Source organism: Nicotiana tomentosiformis, chromosome 6 (genome assembly GCF_000390325.3).
Source record: "Nicotiana tomentosiformis chromosome 6, ASM39032v3, whole genome shotgun sequence".
NCBI lineage: Eukaryota > Viridiplantae > Streptophyta > Magnoliopsida > Solanales > Solanaceae > Nicotiana > Nicotiana tomentosiformis.
Window position 1 is genome coordinate 113,109,031 of NC_090817.1, and position 18,436 is coordinate 113,127,466.

General features: G+C 37.4%; 3 protein-coding genes across 4 annotated transcripts; 2 read left to right on the forward strand and 1 right to left on the reverse strand.

The window, feature by feature from the left end:
• The first annotated feature begins 2,494 nt into the window (after nucleotides 1-2,494).
• LOC104101721 (RGG repeats nuclear RNA binding protein A) lies at nucleotides 2,495-7,350 on the forward strand. 2 transcript variants are annotated; one of them, XM_009609217.4, is made up of 7 exons: nucleotides 2,495-2,909; nucleotides 4,181-4,499; nucleotides 4,670-4,735; nucleotides 4,822-4,954; nucleotides 5,338-5,496; nucleotides 5,605-5,652; nucleotides 6,815-7,350. In XM_009609217.4, the coding sequence occupies exons 1-7, from the start codon at nucleotides 2,729-2,731 to the stop codon at nucleotides 6,986-6,988; spliced, it is 1,080 nt and encodes a 359-aa protein (XP_009607512.1). In that variant the 5' UTR covers nucleotides 2,495-2,728; the 3' UTR covers nucleotides 6,989-7,350. The 2 variants fall into 2 exon arrangements, with proteins under 2 accessions (XP_009607512.1, XP_009607515.1); XM_009609220.4 differs by lacking the exon at nucleotides 4,670-4,735 and having other exon boundaries at nucleotides 2,504-2,909.
• A 1,757-nt stretch (nucleotides 7,351-9,107) lies between these two features.
• LOC104101722 (GTP-binding protein YPTM2) lies at nucleotides 9,108-12,239 on the reverse strand. Its single transcript, XM_009609221.4, has 8 exons — nucleotides 12,071-12,239; nucleotides 11,061-11,133; nucleotides 10,412-10,459; nucleotides 10,284-10,331; nucleotides 9,990-10,061; nucleotides 9,747-9,902; nucleotides 9,530-9,633; nucleotides 9,108-9,449 (listed from the first exon to the last, which is right to left on the reverse strand). Exons 1-8 carry the CDS (start codon nucleotides 12,082-12,084, stop codon nucleotides 9,353-9,355), a joined length of 612 nt encoding a protein of 203 aa, XP_009607516.1. The 5' UTR covers nucleotides 12,085-12,239; the 3' UTR covers nucleotides 9,108-9,352.
• A 3,935-nt stretch (nucleotides 12,240-16,174) lies between these two features.
• LOC138894598 (uncharacterized) lies at nucleotides 16,175-17,597 on the forward strand. Its single transcript, XM_070179305.1, has 4 exons — nucleotides 16,175-16,223; nucleotides 16,370-16,512; nucleotides 16,735-16,891; nucleotides 16,963-17,597. The coding sequence occupies exons 1-4, from the start codon at nucleotides 16,175-16,177 to the stop codon at nucleotides 17,595-17,597; spliced, it is 984 nt and encodes a 327-aa protein (XP_070035406.1).
• The last annotated feature ends 839 nt before the right edge of the window (nucleotides 17,598-18,436 follow it).

An 18,436-nucleotide genomic window follows, 5' to 3' on the forward strand; every position in this document is an offset into this window, starting at 1 on the left:
GCTCGGCATCTAGGTTTGACTCTGTAACTGAGCTATTGCTGCCTATTGAGCTTGCAACATTTCGAAGATCACATGCAAGCTGACGCCGCTTTCTTCGACGTTATGTGTATTTCGAGCTGCAGATCGAGTGCCACCATGAATGCTATTTTCAGGTTCAAAATGTAGGTTTGCCTCAATGGCCACATACGAATTAACGTCTAATGACACTTCGACTCGAGCTCCAACGGCGTCAACAAGCGGCATTCCGGCCCTGGGCGTCAAGTTGTTGTTTTCACCTCGAAGGCCAACTTCATTGTCGATAGATAAGGTCATTTAATTTGAGAGCTCGTCGTTGCTAATCCGAAATCAAAGGCACTTCCGAAAATAAGCGTAAAACGGTATATTTTTGCAGATTCGTAACAAATAATCACTATTATCCTTAGCCCCACAGTGGGCGCTAAACTGTTTACCCGAAAACGGATAGAGTTGAATTTGTACGTAGTTCTAAGGGTATGTAGTATAACTTGACACAAATCATAAGAGTAAAATGAAAATATCGAATATTGATTGCAAAGAATGAAAAATAAGCAAAATTGGAAAGAAGATGATTTATGGATTAAGCAAGATGAATCAATCTATGAAGCTAAAAATGGACAATTCTTCAATATAGGAGTGTATGATATCTTAGTTACAATGTATGTAAAACTTGATGCCTTTACAGGAATATCGCCATCCCCTTTATAGTGGGGGAACCCTACTTTATATATAATTAAAAATACATAGTGAAAAATTCATGATAAATTAGCTTTTTCCTAATTCCCGTCGAAATTCTCTCCCTTAGTGCGGCTACAACGGCTCTTGTATATGAGCTCGATCTTGACTGGACTCAGTATTGGTCGGCTTCCAGTTTTAGAGCTCGATGCGTGTTTGAGCTTGATGCCGACTCGGGGTCCGATAATGACTCGGGCTCGGTATTGGTTGACCCCTGGCCCTTAAGCTCGATTCCATCATATTTCAACATAGTTCGATTCGGACCCGAGCTCGATAATAACTTCGAGCTCGGTATTTGACCCGTTCCTGAAACTCGAAGTTCGTTTGTGCCTTCTTCGGATCCCATCTCGATATTACGAAAACTTTCTTCGGTCCATTATGTTTCCATCTAGATCAGACGTACGAAGGCCGCAATCAGTTTCGACCGTATACACTTGCTGACCATAATTTATGGTAACATTTTTTCCTCTAATCTACATTAATTACTAGAATAATCTATACAATATATAAATCACTAAATATTATTCTGGAGGTAGAACACCAAAAAAAGAGATGTATTATTTGAGCAGTGAAATATTTTTTTTTAAAGAAAACTTCTCGTTAAGATAAACGGGGTTTATCCTTTTAGTCATCATTTAAATTTTTACTGAACTAAATAAAGCATTGATACATCATTTAAAGTTGTTCTTTTTGACGTATAACAATAAATATTACTTATTGGATTAAGAAGTTTATTTGAAAGCCAATAATTTATAAAGAATATATGAAAATTTTGACTCTTGATGTTGTACAATACTTATAGTTTTATTTTTTTTATTACGTAATATAATGACTATTGAAGTTTAATAATTTTCATATCTCTTGCATATCAATTTTTTTAATGATGTACCACTATTTGAATTTTTTTTTTTTGATACTATCATAGTTTATATTCTAAATATAAAAATACAATAAATAGCAAAATAATATATTTTGTGTCTTCCCTTGAAAGTAAAAGGAAACCTAAAATAAGAGGTGCAAACTTATGAAAACTTTCATTAGAAAGCACACCGTACGTTGCGTTCATCATACATCAATAATTTTTTATTTCTAAACTACTCTTTGAACATTATGTTAAAAAAGTACTCCCAAAAGACCACCAAATTAATCAATCAGTAACTATAAGAACTTAAGTATATAATATATGTTCATGCACTTTATGTAACTATTGACATCTCGGAAACCCACTTGTACATTATTATGAATTGAATAGCAAACAACTAGCGGGGTTAAAAAAATCCCTTAAGTTTCCCAAGCTTACCACAAAAGGGAAGAACTGTGTTTCTGTGATTTTTATGCTCATTTCATTGGACATTTGCAGCTAAAAAAAATCTTTTTTCAATAATCCTAAGTCAAATTATCGTCGTGCACATATGAATCTAAATATAGCTGGCATGAAATTTGCAAAATATATATGGTGTCGATGATTATGATATGCATTACTTTTTTTTGGCAAAAGATTATTCATTCTTGACTTTTTGTATACAAAATGTTTCGCTGATTCATATTGAGTTTGGGGCCGGGCTTAGCCCGGGCATAACCTTACTAATTAAAGAATGAAGCAGTTGAATCCAAAATAGCAAAAAATGTCAAAGCCCAACAAACCCGGCAAGACTGAAATGTACTCCACGCCCGCTATTCAGTGAACCTTCCCGCATCCAATCCACCCACTCTACTAGGGTTTATTAAGATTAGGTTCACTCTCACTTCCCTCAATTATCTGCCGCTTCGGCTAGGGTTTTGGCAATCTCTTCTCTCTCTCTCTCTCTCTCTCTCTCTCTCTTCTAAAACCAGTTTAAGCTTTTTACAAGACACCATTATTCCAATGGATTCTAATCAATAGGATTTATATGTTCGCAATACATCTTTGCTAAAGCTTCAAGCTTTAGATACAATATATCTTGTATCTCTCCATCTATTCAGCAAAAGATCCAAAAAAATGGCAACTTTGAACCCATTTGACCTTCTGGATGATGATGCTGAGGACCCAAGCTTGTTAATTGCTGCTGAGCAGCAAAAACAGGTTCCTCCTCCTGCTTCTGTTCCAAAGAAGGGACCTGCTCAGCAATTTAAGCCTGCTGCTAAGTTGCCCTCTAAGCCCCTCCCTCCATCTGAGGCTGGTAATTTCAACTTTCTGTTAATTATTTGTGCTTATACATGTCTAATTGCTTGGGATATTTAAATACTATATATACTTTGCTGGTGGGAAGTAGCATGTAAATTGCCCAAGAGACCACATGATATAAAATAGATACACACTTTACTCTGAATGTATGCTATGTTTTTTTGCCTTCTTAGTTCGGTACTGCTACAAAGTGTTTAGGGAGTTTTTTTGCTTGCTTTGAACGTCAGTATACTTAAACTAGAACTTTTTTAACTTTTTCCTGTCTTCGAGTGAGTGCTTAATTTACAAAGGTTAGGATACTTTATAGTTTATATCTTGTATTATATTGTCTAGTCTATCTGCTAGTATTTAGAAGTTGGTAAATGTATGCTTTTTTCTCTTCCCTCGGTAAGAAGTCATATAATCAATGATTAAAATCCATTAGATTACCGAATTAGTTGGGGTTGACTGTATATATCCTTTTTATATGTTGCACTCTCTTCATGTCCAATTTATTCTAATGGAGTACTAAATAATTGGTCTTTTAAGGCAAATTAGAGTCTTTCTAAATGTCACACTTATCCCTACACGACAATCAAGTCTACTACCAGAATACTCCTGAAGCCTTGTTGGTGTAGTCTCATGGATGCTTTGTTTCTGTTATTTTATGTTCTTGGCTAAAGTTTGCATTGATCTGAAGGAGTTTTAGTAATTTTGAGAATTTTATCTCTGTGAGTTCGAGCTACCTTGTTCCCTTTTATCGTCTCCTGTCATGAAATAGTTGCAACTGAGGACTAGTACATATGTAAGTCTACAATCTTCTCTTAGGTCATAGGACAGTTTATATCTCTCTACCATGGTGATATTTTTAGGTCATAAGTGATAAAATGATAGTTTCTTCAAGTTTTATGCATGATTTGTCTGTTATTTAGCTGGGTATGGTAGCTTATAAGTAGCTGAAAAGGAGAATGTTCAACTAATTGCTTATTAATGAAAAGTTGTTTGGCTGGTATTTTGGTTGTACTTGAATAAGAGAAATGTCCATTCTTATGGTCTTAATATCTCCACCTCTCTCTCTCTCTCTCACACACACACACACACACATACACACACCTGTTCAGTCGCATGAGTCTGATATTTTTTGCTGACCTTCTCTCTTTAATTTGTATGGAAGTATTGAAGACAATGTAGACGTTTTGTTCTTCTGTTACACTCCACATTCACCACTCATGAGTCGTCCAATTGAGATTCTCCTGGTTTCTTATTTTTCTGATGTTTATTGAGCAGTGAGGGAAGCAAGGAATGATGGCCAGCGTGGAGGAGGCCGTGGGGGTCCACGCGGAGGATTTGGTGGCCGCGGTCGTGGCCGTGGGTTTAACCAATATCCTGCTGATGGTGAGAATACTTTTGGCAGCAGTAATGGGTTCTCTGGAGGGTACAAAGCTTCAGAAGATGGAGATTCAGCGAAGCACTCCGAAAGGAGAGTTGGATATGGAGGACCTCGTGGGGAGTTCCGCGGTGGCCGCCGTGGTGGATTCAGCAATGGTGACACTGCAGATGAACGCCCCAGGAGAGCGTTTGAGCGACGAAGTGGAACTGGACGTGGGTAAGTCATTTAAAGGAACTTCTAAAATGACCTACGCATATTCCACATTTCTTTTTTTTTTCTTTCCGGGGGATCAACTGGTTACAATGTGCTTAGCTGCTTATTTAGCTGGTATGACTTGATTGCTTGAATGCAGTAAGTGTAAGTGCACTCATATTCTTATTGTATAGGAATGAATTTAAACGAGAGGGTGCTGGTCGTGGGAATTGGGGAACTCCCGCTGACGAGTTTGCTCCGTGAGCATTTTCATCTTAATTTCTTTCTTTATTCATCATGTTTGTTGTTTCTTGTAGCATAAGTTTTGTATTCTATCCGAGTTCAGGGAGAAAGAAGAGCCTCTTAATGAGGGAGAGAAGATTGTTGATACCGAGAAACCAGCTGTGCAGGCAGATGCTGAAGACGCTAGCAAGGACTCTCCTGCAGCTGAGCCACAAGAGAAGGAACCAGAGGAGAAGGTAACTATCTTTTTTTTTCTGTGCTGTTTCCACTTGTTAACATGTCTGCTTCTGCTGTTACAAATTAATATCTCTCAGTGCATTATCTTTATCTTGGTTACTTGCTAGTTCTTTTTAATAAAGATACTTGCTAGTTCTTTTATGGTGAATGGTATCATCCTGTCATGGACATTACATATAGTTGTTTAATTGAAACAGCTTTAAATTTGATATGTGAAATCTGGTGGACTACTGCATTTTAACCTTCATCTATTTGCAGGGGATTAGGTTGCCTGGTATTTGTTCATATTGCTTTTGGGTCTGTTATTTGCATATTATATTATCTTGTACTTGTAAGTGTTCATATTTGCTTAAGTATATTGTCTTACTTGCTTGATATGTAGGAAATGACCCTAGAAGAGTATGAGAAGTTATTGGAAGATAAGAGGAAAGCTTTGTTGGCTCTAAAGCCTGAGGAAAGGAAGGTTAATTTGGACAAAGAGCTTGAGTCCATGCAACTTCTGTCAAACAAGAAAAGTGATGATGAGGTTTTCATTAAATTGGTGAGTTGCTTGCTTGGTATAAGCTACTATATAGTTGCTATAGTGTTGGCTATTAAGTACTTGATTATTCTCTATTAGTATGTTAATTGTGCTTGAAAATATTGACAGGGTTCTGAGAAAGACAAGCGTAAGGAGGCAGTGGAAAAGGCCAAGAAGGTACTTTAGGTTCTTTAGTACTGTGAAACATCTATTTTGGTATCTCAGAAGCTGGCTACATGATTTGTTGTATGATTTATCTTTTAGGATGTCTGTGTTACCTCATAATTATACTGCTATTTGTGGTCTGGCATCTTCATTTGTCAACCTATTCCACCTACCTTCTTGCTCCCTTCACATAGTTGTAGGGAGTATGATATAAATGTGAGGGAGGGAAGTTTTCTACATGCCCATCTACGCAGGTGGATGCAATAATAAGGGTGAGGGTGGTAGGCTCTCCCTCCACCTTAAAAAAGAAATAGGGCTAAATATATGGGTCAATAAAAGTAAGAAAGGGTCAACTATTCGTATCAAACTTGTTACCTGCAGAATTTTTGTTGTAGAACTTCGATGAAGTCACATAAAATTTCATATTACTGATTTCTTTAACAAATTTTGGTCAGAAAGCTTTTATTAAAAGCTACATTGTGGTTCCTGCGTTAGCAACAAATCCTAGATCCACTTGTTTAATGAATTTATTGGCTTGATACAACTTGCGAGTTTACCATTGAGTATCAAGTAACTCATGCACTGGCCTTTCAATCTACTTCCCCAGGGACTATGGATTTTATAATCCAATTTGTTCACTTGTCCATTACATGATGTCCTGTCATTTCTGGGTCAAATCATCTCTTTGGTCTTGCTTCTGCTGTTAGCTTTTGCAAAGTGTTGGTGGTCATGTTGCAAATTTAGTGGATTCCTTAAGTAAGCTGTTTATGATGTGCTTGTGTGTTGTTCTAGATGTTACATAGTTATGGACTCTAGGTAAAGTTGTTTCCAAGTTTCGAGGTTTATTTCTGTTGCCCTGACTTCTATTTTCAATAATTTCGTAGTAACATTCTCTTTGCCTTAGTAGGGTAAGGGAATGGCTGGGGCATGAAAGGGTATTTTGGCTATAGTTTAATAAGGGATGTACCTTAAGCTTGGTGAACCTTTTTCCTAAAGCCAGAGGCAGTAGCAATCAAACATATCTTCTGGTGTGGGTAAGCTAGATGAATCCTTGAAGAGCCGGATAGAGTGTGATCTTCAATAAGTTGACCAATTGCTGAATGCGATATATTTGAACTGTGAAATTTTTATATCATCTTCTGTAGCGGGCCTAATTTTTCTTGAATATTTGCAGACAAAAAGCATTAATGAGTTTCTGAAGCCTGCTGATGGAGGAAGTTACTATCGCCGAGGTGGCCGTGGAAGGGGGGGACGTGATCATGGGAGAGATGGTGTTGTTGGTAACAACAGTGTTTCAGCACCATCCATTGAAGATGTTCGCCAATTCCCTTCTTTGGGTGCGAAGTAAGGAAGCAGAACCTACCATCAGAGCTTGAGTCCACTTTTTGCATCATTTATCATGTTTGGGCTCAGTGATGGCAGGATATCTCCAGGAATCTTTGGCAGTTCCTGTATTAGAAATATCTCAAAACCTTCATAGTTCATCTAAGAGTGTAAATTTAGATGACCTGTGAGATTTCATTCCCTCAATATTTCTTTACTTTTGAGATGCACGAATACCATTTCCTTCATATAGGCGTTAGGGTTACTTTTACATTTTTGATTTTAGTTAAAGTGATCAGTTTCTGATCTGAAGTTTATGATAAAACAATTTTGTTCCTTTTGCTAGCTTGCATTGTTTGGTAGGTGTCAAATATTTGTTTTTGTTCATCCAATATTGCCAAGGTTTATCTGCTTTCTTGTGATTCTCATTGCAACTGTCTTTGGCATTGTTAAGAAAATAGATATTAGGCCTAGCTTAACCCAAAAGCTGTTTCATGAGGTAAGTATTGGCGAAGGCACATATATCATTCATTCTTTTAACCAATGTGGGATTTGTAATGATTTTTGCATGTTTCGGCTTGAACATCTTAACATCTGCATGCTGTGACATTTTGTTGAAACTGTAACGATTTCATCTAAAATTTTAAGCGGTTAGATAGCACACTTTAGAGTTGTGTGCTCTTTGATGTATGCTCAAGACATCCTCTATAACTTCTCTTGTTAGTCTAGCAAAATCTCTGAAGTTGTCTGTATATGTTACATTTTCCTTCTGTGTCCTACCGAGTGAATTCAAAATTCAAGTGATCACCACTGAGTTGCTTTTTTTTCTGGGCATGGACCTCTTGTGGATTCTTGTTCAGCTTTTTTAGAAACTAATTTAGTTGTAAGTTTCACCAACCATAGTATAGGGGTTACTATCATTTTTGACTTAAACACAAGAAGCAGCATACAAAAGTTAGGATCTGTGATTGAGGTGACAACTTTCTTTTAGAAGTCTTTCGACTGATAGCAAGTATAGCCTTAAAGATTGGAAAGAAATCCATGTTTCTTACATTTTGTATTATTGCAATCAAACAACTGACACATTGAGAGTTCGGAGTTGTATTCAATTTATAACTTATACTTGAGTTCAAGTTTTAACTAGTCCTTTCCACATATGGTATTGTATCATAGTTAAGTCTCTTAAAAAATGTCAAAATAGTTGTAGTCCTTCGCTGTAAGTGATAACACCAAATCTTAAAAGCAAAATATGCAAATAATAAAGTGCAGTCGAAGTTTGTACAGACTGGCCAAGAATAAAAGATGGAAGATTTGCCGCAATAAATAGGGTCGCAATTTTGTTGGCAGGTTAATCCTTTTGTTCACAACTGCCATGATTAGTGCCTTTCTTTGTCGGTTAATTCTAAATAAGTTATATTATATTAAGAAAAAGAAGTGTAAAGGCAGGTTGAAGATTGCTTCAAACCTTCAAGCAAAAGGAGAGGTAGGGTGTGAAGGTAGCAAGGTGGAGATCTAATTCAAACTTCTCCCTTGGTGAATCATGAATAGAGGGTGAAATGTAAAAAACGATAGAAGTATCTTCTGAGATGTTGCTAACTAGCATTTTTCACACACTTGGGTTGAACATTCCACCAAATCGTTCATTTACCATTACGTTTAGATATCTGAAAAGGGTGTTGGAGTCATAATCACAACATCTCATGTAATTTGTGTCAAGATCTTTCTTTGTACATCTCTTGTGATTTGTGAATTGCGCCGTGACCTTTGATTGTATTCATTCGTCTGTGATTCAAGCTAAATCTGTGGCTGGAACTGGACGTTCTTGTGTCTTCTTTCTCAATACTCATTATTCTCAAAAGTTTTCTTCGTCGTCTCCCTTTCCTATTAATGAATCATTCTTATTGCTCATCAATTGGTAAAAGAGGCTCCAAATGAGATGTAAATTGATTTTTGGACGCTCAATCAATCCATTTTTCTTTATCATCCCCAAGTCTCAAGCAGCTCTTATCTATTTCATATTTTACACCTTACTGGACTTAGCAATACCCCAAAGCCACCTCGTGGAACCCAATAATTGACCACCTCAAAGAGTAGACAAGAGGGCTGAAAACCAGTAGCTCCCAAAGAGTTACACGTCAGAGAAATACGACAGTAAAGACTTGGACGATTGATTAAATCATTCAGATGAAGGTTCAAAGTATGGAATGAAAGCAAACACTATTAATTCCACCAATATTCCTAGTTTTTGTACAAATTTTGCTTAAAATCAAATACTTTGCAAAGAATGGGTTTTTCGCAAAAGGCTGAAAAATATATAGTATCTTCACATCAAACTACTGAGGGACTAATTTTACATGCCACATCAGAAGCATCATCATGCTAATTCCTTTCAAGTTGAGCAGCAACCGCTCTTTTGGCTGACAGGTTGTCCACGGATCTGCACAGTTGGAGGCCGAGCATTGTTCGCTGCGGGTTGGGTGGCCATCCTACAAAAGCAAAGAATCATAATAAGTCATCCTTACAAAGAGATTCAGAGGTATATCTATGAATGTCCGATTTCTGATACCTGTCCTTGATTGAAGCAGCCATGGCCATGAAAGCCTGCTCCACATTGGTCGCACTTTTTGCACTTGTTTCCATAAAAGGAATACCAATTTCATCAGCGAAAGCCTGCATATTATGCATTCCATTAAGTTATAATACAAGCTCTAGCGGACAGAGGCATCCTCTCCCAAGTTTCAGGGACAGAGTCTAGAATAAAGGTGTAGTGGCCGACTCCTTACCTGAGCTGTTTCAGTGGCAACTACCTTTTGTGCTGTGAGGTCACACTTGTTTCCCACAAGAAGCTTGTTTACATTATCACTCGCATATCGATCAATTTCACTCAACCATTGCTTGACATTATTAAAGCTCTCTTGATCAGTCACATCATAAACCACCTGAAGAGATGCCCATCAGAATAAGATCTCCTTGATAAATAAAAAATGAAATCCATGAACAAGTAGGAGAAAGAATGTATTTCTCACAATTATGCCATGAGCCCCGCGATAGTAACTGCTGGTGATTGTCCTAAAACGTTCTTGACCAGCGGTGTCCCACTGCATGTAACAGGGCAGAGAAAAATTAGTCTCTAAGAGAACTAAAACAAGTCGAGAATGGATCATATTATTTGTAGATTCTATCAAGTAGATTGCGGGTTCTAACTCAATTTCTGTCTCTCTTAATTTATGGAAAACAACACAGGGGATTACAAGATTCTGGCTAATTGCAATCCCTTCGATGACGTAAATTGCCAAGGCACTTGGAGTTCAAATACTTACAATTTGAAGTTTTATGGTTTTTCCATCCTGTTCCACTGTGCGGATTTTCTACAAGAGAATGCAATTGTTACTGATATCCTGCAAACATTTATTATGAAGACATTATACTGAGTGGATGGATCACTTACGAAGTCCACGCCAATGGTGCTAATGTAACTTTCAAGATATGAATCATCCTGGAAAACAGAAAAGAGAGAAAAACTAAGGAAAAGCCCATTTTCTTCTATAAAGATTGTTATACATTACAACAAAAATGCTGGGTAGTTTAAAAGCAATATAAACATGAAAATGACAAATTCAAATCAGAAAATGAGGACAATAAGATGTAGTAAATTCAACATAAAAAATCATTCCATTCAACAGCAATAGAAGGTAATGCAGTCTCGATATTCAGGCCAAAGTGGAACTTAGAGATACCCTTCTGTTCCCAACACATAATTTATATGTGATATTAGATCATAGATATGAAAAAGTTAAAAGTTTCCTCAGTCTCTTATGGGATGAACGTCTGCGAGCTAAAAAAATTCAATGGGAAAATGCATACACAGACAGTCAGACACATGTATATACTTGGGGGGGGGGGGGGGTATACAGGAAACGAGTGCAGCTCGGCTGATGATCTTCTTTCTTAATCATCAAGGAAAGATTAAACAAAAGTAATTCCAAAACCCCAAAAGATATGCACCAGTAAAAAAGGAAACTTAGATGAGAAGGAAAAGGTATTCACATCACATTTCAACTGGGAAGCAAACCTAGTGAAATAATGCAATTACTTACAGCAAATCTAAGAAGGAGACATGATTTGCCAACACCAGAGTCTCCAATAAGCAAAAGCTTGAAAAGATAATCGCTGCATGGAAGATTACAACATCAGATAAGCCATATAAGTTCAAAAGATATCCAGATAAATAAATCATAAGATAAATATAATATAGCACAGTGCATGTATCATCGACATCCATAATTAAAACGCTTATAAAGCACCAAATGTTTTCAGAAGAACAAATCAAACATCACTATTTCCATGAAAAAGACCCTCTTCTATTACCACCAAGGCTTATAATCTAATAAACCGGTTGGAGCAATAGGCGTGGATTGAATTCTCACTATCCCCTTCCCCTTTCCCTACGTAAGGGAACAAATTTTATAAAAATCCCTCCTACTATGATCCTCAGAAGTATAATGGGAGGAAATTGAAAAGGAAAAAATTATGAATGTAGCTAACAGCTTAATTACAGAGATAGGTTGGATACTTGGCTGATGAAGAATTCTTCTTTTACTTGAATAGTTGAATTCTAGTCCTTTCCTCTCTTTCTTTTATATCTCCATCGTTTTCTTTGGCTTCTTTCTTTCTCGAAGTGCCGTTTTGTAGCTATGCAATTTCCTTAGTTTTCAAGAAGGATTTGATATTACTTTTCACTTTTTTCTAAACTTATGATTATGTTAGCACCGCTAACTTCAGTTCAAGGATTTAAACTGCACGTCTGGTAAAATTGAAAGCTGAATATGTTCAGTGGAATAACACAGGGACCAAAACCAAAACAAAACAATAACTCAACTGCCAAAAGCTATTTTTCCGATCCGTAACCATGATTCACCGATCTAGAATATCCGCTCAACCGAAAAGAAAAATTAACAGTAGAAAAACAAAAATCTCAACAAAGCAGAAAACAGATCCAAAAGAAATTCATCAAAAGCACAATAACTGAAATCATCACGAATTTTAAAAAACAAACAGCAGATGCTACTTGAAATAAAAAAGCAAAAAAGAGAGAAAAGAAACATACTATTCTGGATTCATGACTGCTAAAACGTATGAGATCGGTCAAAATATGGAAGCGGTGAATTCAACAAGTATTTGGGATTTTTCCGGCAGGAAAGAGAAGATGAAAATAGAACGGCGAAAGTTGGACTTCTTAAAGAAGGCTAAACTGTTGGAAGTTGAGTTGGATTTGTAAAGGTGGGTTTCGTGACATGGCAATTAAAACGAATGCATTCCACGTGTAATACAGTTAGATATAGTTTTTTTGAATATATATTAAATCATAAAATGTTAAATAGTTTGTCCCTTGCATGATTTGATGTGACACCGAGTGCAAATGAATTTTTTGTGTGACCACTATTGTTATCTATATATTTTTCTTGTTAGATATAAAAAGATGAAAATAAAAAGCTTATACGTAAATATTGTAGTATTTGAGAAAATATTTCAATATATTTTCATATTTTACTTGCAAAATATACATATGCTTAGAGGGTCATATGAGATGGTTGTTTATCAATATTGTCTATGTTGTCATTATGTAAGTTAGTCTATCATGAATAAAATATTGGGATATATAATGAACGGCAAAACAAAATTTTATTTCGGTTATAGTATTATGTTAGGATACATTTTTAAAATAAAACTAATGTATTTCACGTAAGAAAAGAATTTAGCCCTCCAGAATCAATTGTAGTATTTAGCCCTCCAGAATCAATTGTAGTAGTTATTAAGTTATTAATAGAAGATAAGAGTTTTCTTTTAGTTTCACCATCCATAATCCATGACCGAAATTGTGATTATAAATCTTTCCCTATATGTAGAATGTCCTAATATTTAGAATTTTAAAATCATTAAGATTTTATGAATTATTTGTTAAAACATAGTTTTCAAATACGTAAGATCTTGCCCATATGAGATTCTGTGTTGGGGAAACTTTGTGCTTTACTTATCTATCTTCTATATACACTATATTAAAAGCACAAAACCTCTTAGCGAAATGTGATTCATCTTTTTTATCCCTTAAAATAAATTTTATCTTAGACAAAATCATAATTTTATCTTTTTTTCTAATATTTAAAAATTTAAAATCAACTAAAACTTTATCTATTAAAACTTCTATATTAAAATATTATGTAAGAAGTCCTCAAATTTAGGTCATTAAAATCATCTAAATTTTTTCCTTGTATAGATTAAAGTCCTAATATTTAGAACCAAATATAAAAATTAAGATTTGAATTCAAGTTATTAAAGGAAAAAATTAAAGAACTACTACTATTTTTCTTTACTTGGCGAAAAGAACTATTATTATTGATTTTCTAAAGTGAAGCTAGATGAGGAATTGGGATTAAAACAAGCCAAGAAACGACAAATATGAGGGATTTAATTTCTATCTATTAATGAAGAGCCTTTTGATAGGTGCAAAGATGGTGAATTTATTAGTAATATAAACTATTAATTATTTTTAATAATATGAACTCCAACCAAACAAATATTTGGTCAATCTTTTGATGATGGACGACTACAATTACAGATTAATTAGAAGTTGACCTAATTAATAAAATCATAAAGTTTACTAACAAAATTAACTTAGAGTTGCTTGAATAATATATGTCACCAAAAATTCACCCATGAAAAGATAATATATAAATATCCCCTTAAAGTTTCATTGCACTTTTCTCCTAAATTAATTATTTAAACCATTGCATACACGTAAATTTATATAACTATTTTCCTAAAAGTATAGTTCAATCCTAAAGTTGTTTACCTGTAAAACGGTACAGTTGAATTTATACGTGGTTTCTAGACAAGTGAATTAATTTGATCTTGAAATAATACAATAATTGAATAGATATGCAATACTTGCCTTGAGATGAAAATGAAATAGCAGGAACAATAGTTCCGGGAGCAGAGCTTCTGGGCACAACAACAACGAAATCGAAAAGCAAGAAGATAAAATTGTATAAAGTTTTGAATAGATTATAACGTAAGTTTGTCAGAAAATTTGTGTCCTTTACAATGATAACAAAGCTTACTATTTATAACTGCACCTAGGGAACAAGGTCCTAGAATCATGCCCTTCTTTAATGTCAATTATGAGTGCCATTGAAGAATGTGTAACGGTGAGCATGAATGACAAATTCTTTGTAACGGGCAGTGTACTAAATATTGTAGAATATTCTCCATTAAATGCTACCAGGCGGCAAACATTTATTACATCTTTATGAGCATCATTCTTTCTGGTAACAAATGGAACAGTTGTCTTCGATTTTAGCTATCCCCTGCGTTGTCTTCGATTTTAGCTATCCCCTGCCTTCGGTTCCACGCATCACTCTTTTATGAAATTACTTAACATAATATATTTTGCCCTATACAGATAGTCCCTTGATTTCTGGTGACATAAGTTTGTGTTACCGGGAAGTTGATAGAAATATTCTTTTTGGCAGAAATTTCTCTGACCCCATCTGAAAAGCTTCTGACGGTTGATTAGACGCACGTCTCTCCGCATTTAATGCCCCGAACATGCGTCATCCCACGATTCAACATAACTTTTGCCGGTTATCGAGGTAATTATAGTCACGAATTTAGCCGCCTAAACCTTTACTTATACGCATCAGTCCCCTTTATTCACACCCCATAATTCTCCAAACTCCCTCAAACTCTCTTCATTCATTTTGCACCATGTTCTTCAACCTTTCTTTAATTTCCTTCATAAGAGAAAAGCTTTTCCTTCTTCTCTAACATATAATGGCTTTTTTTTGCAAAAAATCTCAGTTCTTCTAAGAACAAGAACAAAGCCGATGAAGCCGCTCCTCCTACAATGATCACTATCATCTGCAGAAGTCTTGTCACAACTAAAGACTTCGAAGAGAAACTTCCTTCTGCTAGCACTCGTACATGGGCTGTTAGAAGATATCCTTCTTCCATCCCTCCTTCCAATATTCCTGCTGTGAAGGAAGATTGTCATTGCCAGAATTTAGACATTATAACTCCTGATCTGTCGGAGCGAGTAACCTTACCCAAGAAGGGTTTTACGTACTTCTATACGTATCCGTTCACTTTGGGGATATTTTCTCTTAGTGGAGAGCTTGGCTACGTTATTGTGGAGTTTTGCCTTCGCTACCAAGTATGTTTGGCACAGGTGAGTCCCTCCGTGTGGAGGACTATTGCTTGCCTTCGGCGCCTGTGCCAAGAACGGGGGAGGAGCTATCCCTAGCTCACGCGATGAACCTTTATTCCCCCAAGATCTTCCTTAGGGGGATGATTAACTTCAACAAGCATGGCCATCATGCATTGATATCTAGCATGGATAATGATAACGAACGTGGGTGGATGGAACAGTTTGTTTCAGTTTCCATTAATGACATCATCTTGGCCTCGACTCCGTCTTTCCCGGAATTGTGGAACCGCACTCGTAAGTATATAGTTTGCTTTTGCTTCTGTTAAAGACCATTCCTCGTCATTAATAACTTTTCTCCCTTTATATGTATCACCGACTCGGTGGGTTCTCCCTAGGGTTGAGGGATTGGACCAATGGGTTCAAAAAATTTTGTACGTCACTACGCCCGAAACCTGCACGTGGAAAGAGCTGTCCCTGAAATATGGGTGGAAGGGTAAAAATCATGGTAATTTGAACTCATCCTGTACTTATCTTTTCTTATGAGAAAGTTGTATGACTCTTCTCTCCTGTTGAATATAGATCTCCTAGGGCTCAGTTGTCGTCCCCGAGGAGGACGTTTTGGTCGATCCTGCTGATGCATCGTGACTGCTGCAGAAGGCTTTTTCATATACAGGTGTCTCAGGGCCTGCTTCTGGTGCAAGTGCTTCTTCTCGGAGTCCCCGACCGGAGAACAAGCAACCAAAAAGAAGGCATTCCTCCATGGCCGGGAAAGAAAATAAAAGGGCAAAGAATGTTGCCCCCGAGTCATCTCCGAAATTCATGGTGACGAGCCCTCCGCCCGGGCCGACTATAGATACCGTGATGATTGACGATGATGGAGAAGTTAGCGAGGAAGAAGATTCTCTACATAGAAGATGACGGCCTTCCTCAACTCAACATACTGCTCAATCTGTTGAGTTAGTTACACCAACAGAGGACGATACCTCGACGCTCTAGGGGGAGTTTGAAATGGTGAAAAATGCCAACTTCCATTTCCGGATCCCTGTCGCTGTGCCTGGTACTGTGGGGCTGACTTGTTGAGTACCGGGTCCCTGCCGTCTTCGATTGATGAGCAACCAACAACCAGCACTGCGTTTGTCGCAACTGCTTCTCACCCTTCATTACCATCAGCTTAATCTCCTTCTTTGCCAACTCTTCTACCAGCAACTGCTACACCATCTCCACCGGCGGCATCTGTCCGAGAAGAGGATGTTCCTCTCCCCCAGCCCCTAGTTTACGAGAATTTGGGGAAAAATTATGCTGCCCCCTCGAAAGATCCACAAAGGAGGAGGAGCGTTACTCTCTCGGTCTCCACCGGATGCAACTTGCTATCCCAACTGGTGGAACTTGCTAACTATCTGAAGTCTTTAGCTTCAGAAAAAGATTAGGAAAATATACAAGCTCACTCGGGAGAGTGCTTGTTGAACAATACCATGCACAACGCCGCAACAGTACAATCTTCATTTACTTTATCATTTCTCCTGTCTTTGATTTAGTAATAGCTTAAGTTCGCCTTCCTTGTTTTGCAGGCCAATAACCTTGCTTCCGAGGTCCTCCAGAGGTTGATTCGGGAAAAAGAAGAACTTACCTTTGGGCGGGATCAGTTTTTGGCCGAGCGGGACCAAACTGCTGCTCGCCTCTCAAAACTGGAAGCCAAAGCTGCTGAGGCCGTTGTGTTGGAGGCTCGTTTGCAGCAAACCGAGCAAGAAGTGGAAACCCTTAGCCAAGATATTGCCCCGCTGAGGCTTCAATTAAAGAGGCCAAGGCCAAATGGGCTGAAGTCCATGGTGTCGTTCTTGCTGCATCCGATCGCGAGGCTGCCTCCGCTGAGAGATTGACCAACTTGGAAGCAGCCTTGAACTCCAAAACTGAAGAGGTTGCTCCTACGGGGGTGAAATATGACCAATTGGAGGAGAAGTATATGAAGACCATTGAGCATAATAGAATTTTCAGCTCTACTGTCCACGAACTCGACGTTAGCCTCAAGTCCATTAGATTCGCCCGGGAAAACCTTTCTGCCGAGGTTATCCAACTTAAAGAACTCAAGAGCCGAGAGGCTTCCCTTGTTGTTGAAAAACCATATGTTATGTATAACATGAGGAGAAAAATCTTGGAAGAGGCTAAAGCGGACGTCATTGACTTTGATGCCGAAATCGCTAAAGCCCGTGAGCTAGAGTCAGCTGCCAAAAGGGGTCTCCCAGCAGAGCCTGATGCTTTTGATTCTTCTGGTTCTGGTTTTGAATCCTCGGAAACTGAAGAGGAACCGGAGGGCGAAGATATTGAAGGCCAAACTAATGAGAGTCAAGATATTGAGCCATCGGCGGATCTATCCACTTCCCTTGGGGGCGCGAACGCTTCTCTTCCTCCGGGTTTCAGAGATGTAGCAGTTTAGCTTTTCCTTTCTCTTCCCAACTTTTGTACCTGTACCGTTTTTGCATATTTATTGTGAATAAAAACATCTTCTACTCAAGTATTGCATGAGTCTTTCTGCGTTCTTTTGTCTGAACATTTATGCAAGTTTTAATCTTTGGATTCTTTCTTGCTTAAGTGTTTTGCGCAAGTTTTACTATTTGCGTCTGATTATGTATGGCCTTGGGTGTATTTTCCCCCCCAAAGTATTTGGATTTCGGGCAGAAGTTATTCCGATATCAACCCTTTGTCGAGAGGATTTTTATAAGAGAGGGCCCTCTTATATTTACGGTGCTCATGAAGAGGACGTCTCCTATTCATTACGGCACTAGCATTTGAAGTACTTGTTTAACTTTCAAATGACAAAATCAATTCATCGTTCAGATAAGAAACAAGATAGAAATAAAAGGAATTTACTTTATTCCTTCTATTTTTAAAAAGTGCATAAGCATTCATTATGCTAAAAAGAAATTGCCATTTCTTGTGGCTAACTTATACAACTTGTTTCTACAGGGCTGGCTGCGCAGTCCTCGATCACAATGATTCAACTGTGTTTTCAGTTTTCATATTTCGGTCGACGTGGCAGTCATTGTTGCCGTATCCTTATATCGTTCCCCCAGTGTTTGAATGTGAAGAATGCGAATTGGAATACTGGAAGTTTTGCACCTTTGAGGACTCCACTAATGAATTGCTAGATAATCTTCAGTTCGGTAATAATCTTCACTTCCCCTTGGGAATTTATGCTATCGATCCAAAGACTATCTAACAATCCCCTAGTGGTTTGCACTTGTGAACGGTCGGGTAACCTTTGCTTGATAGCAA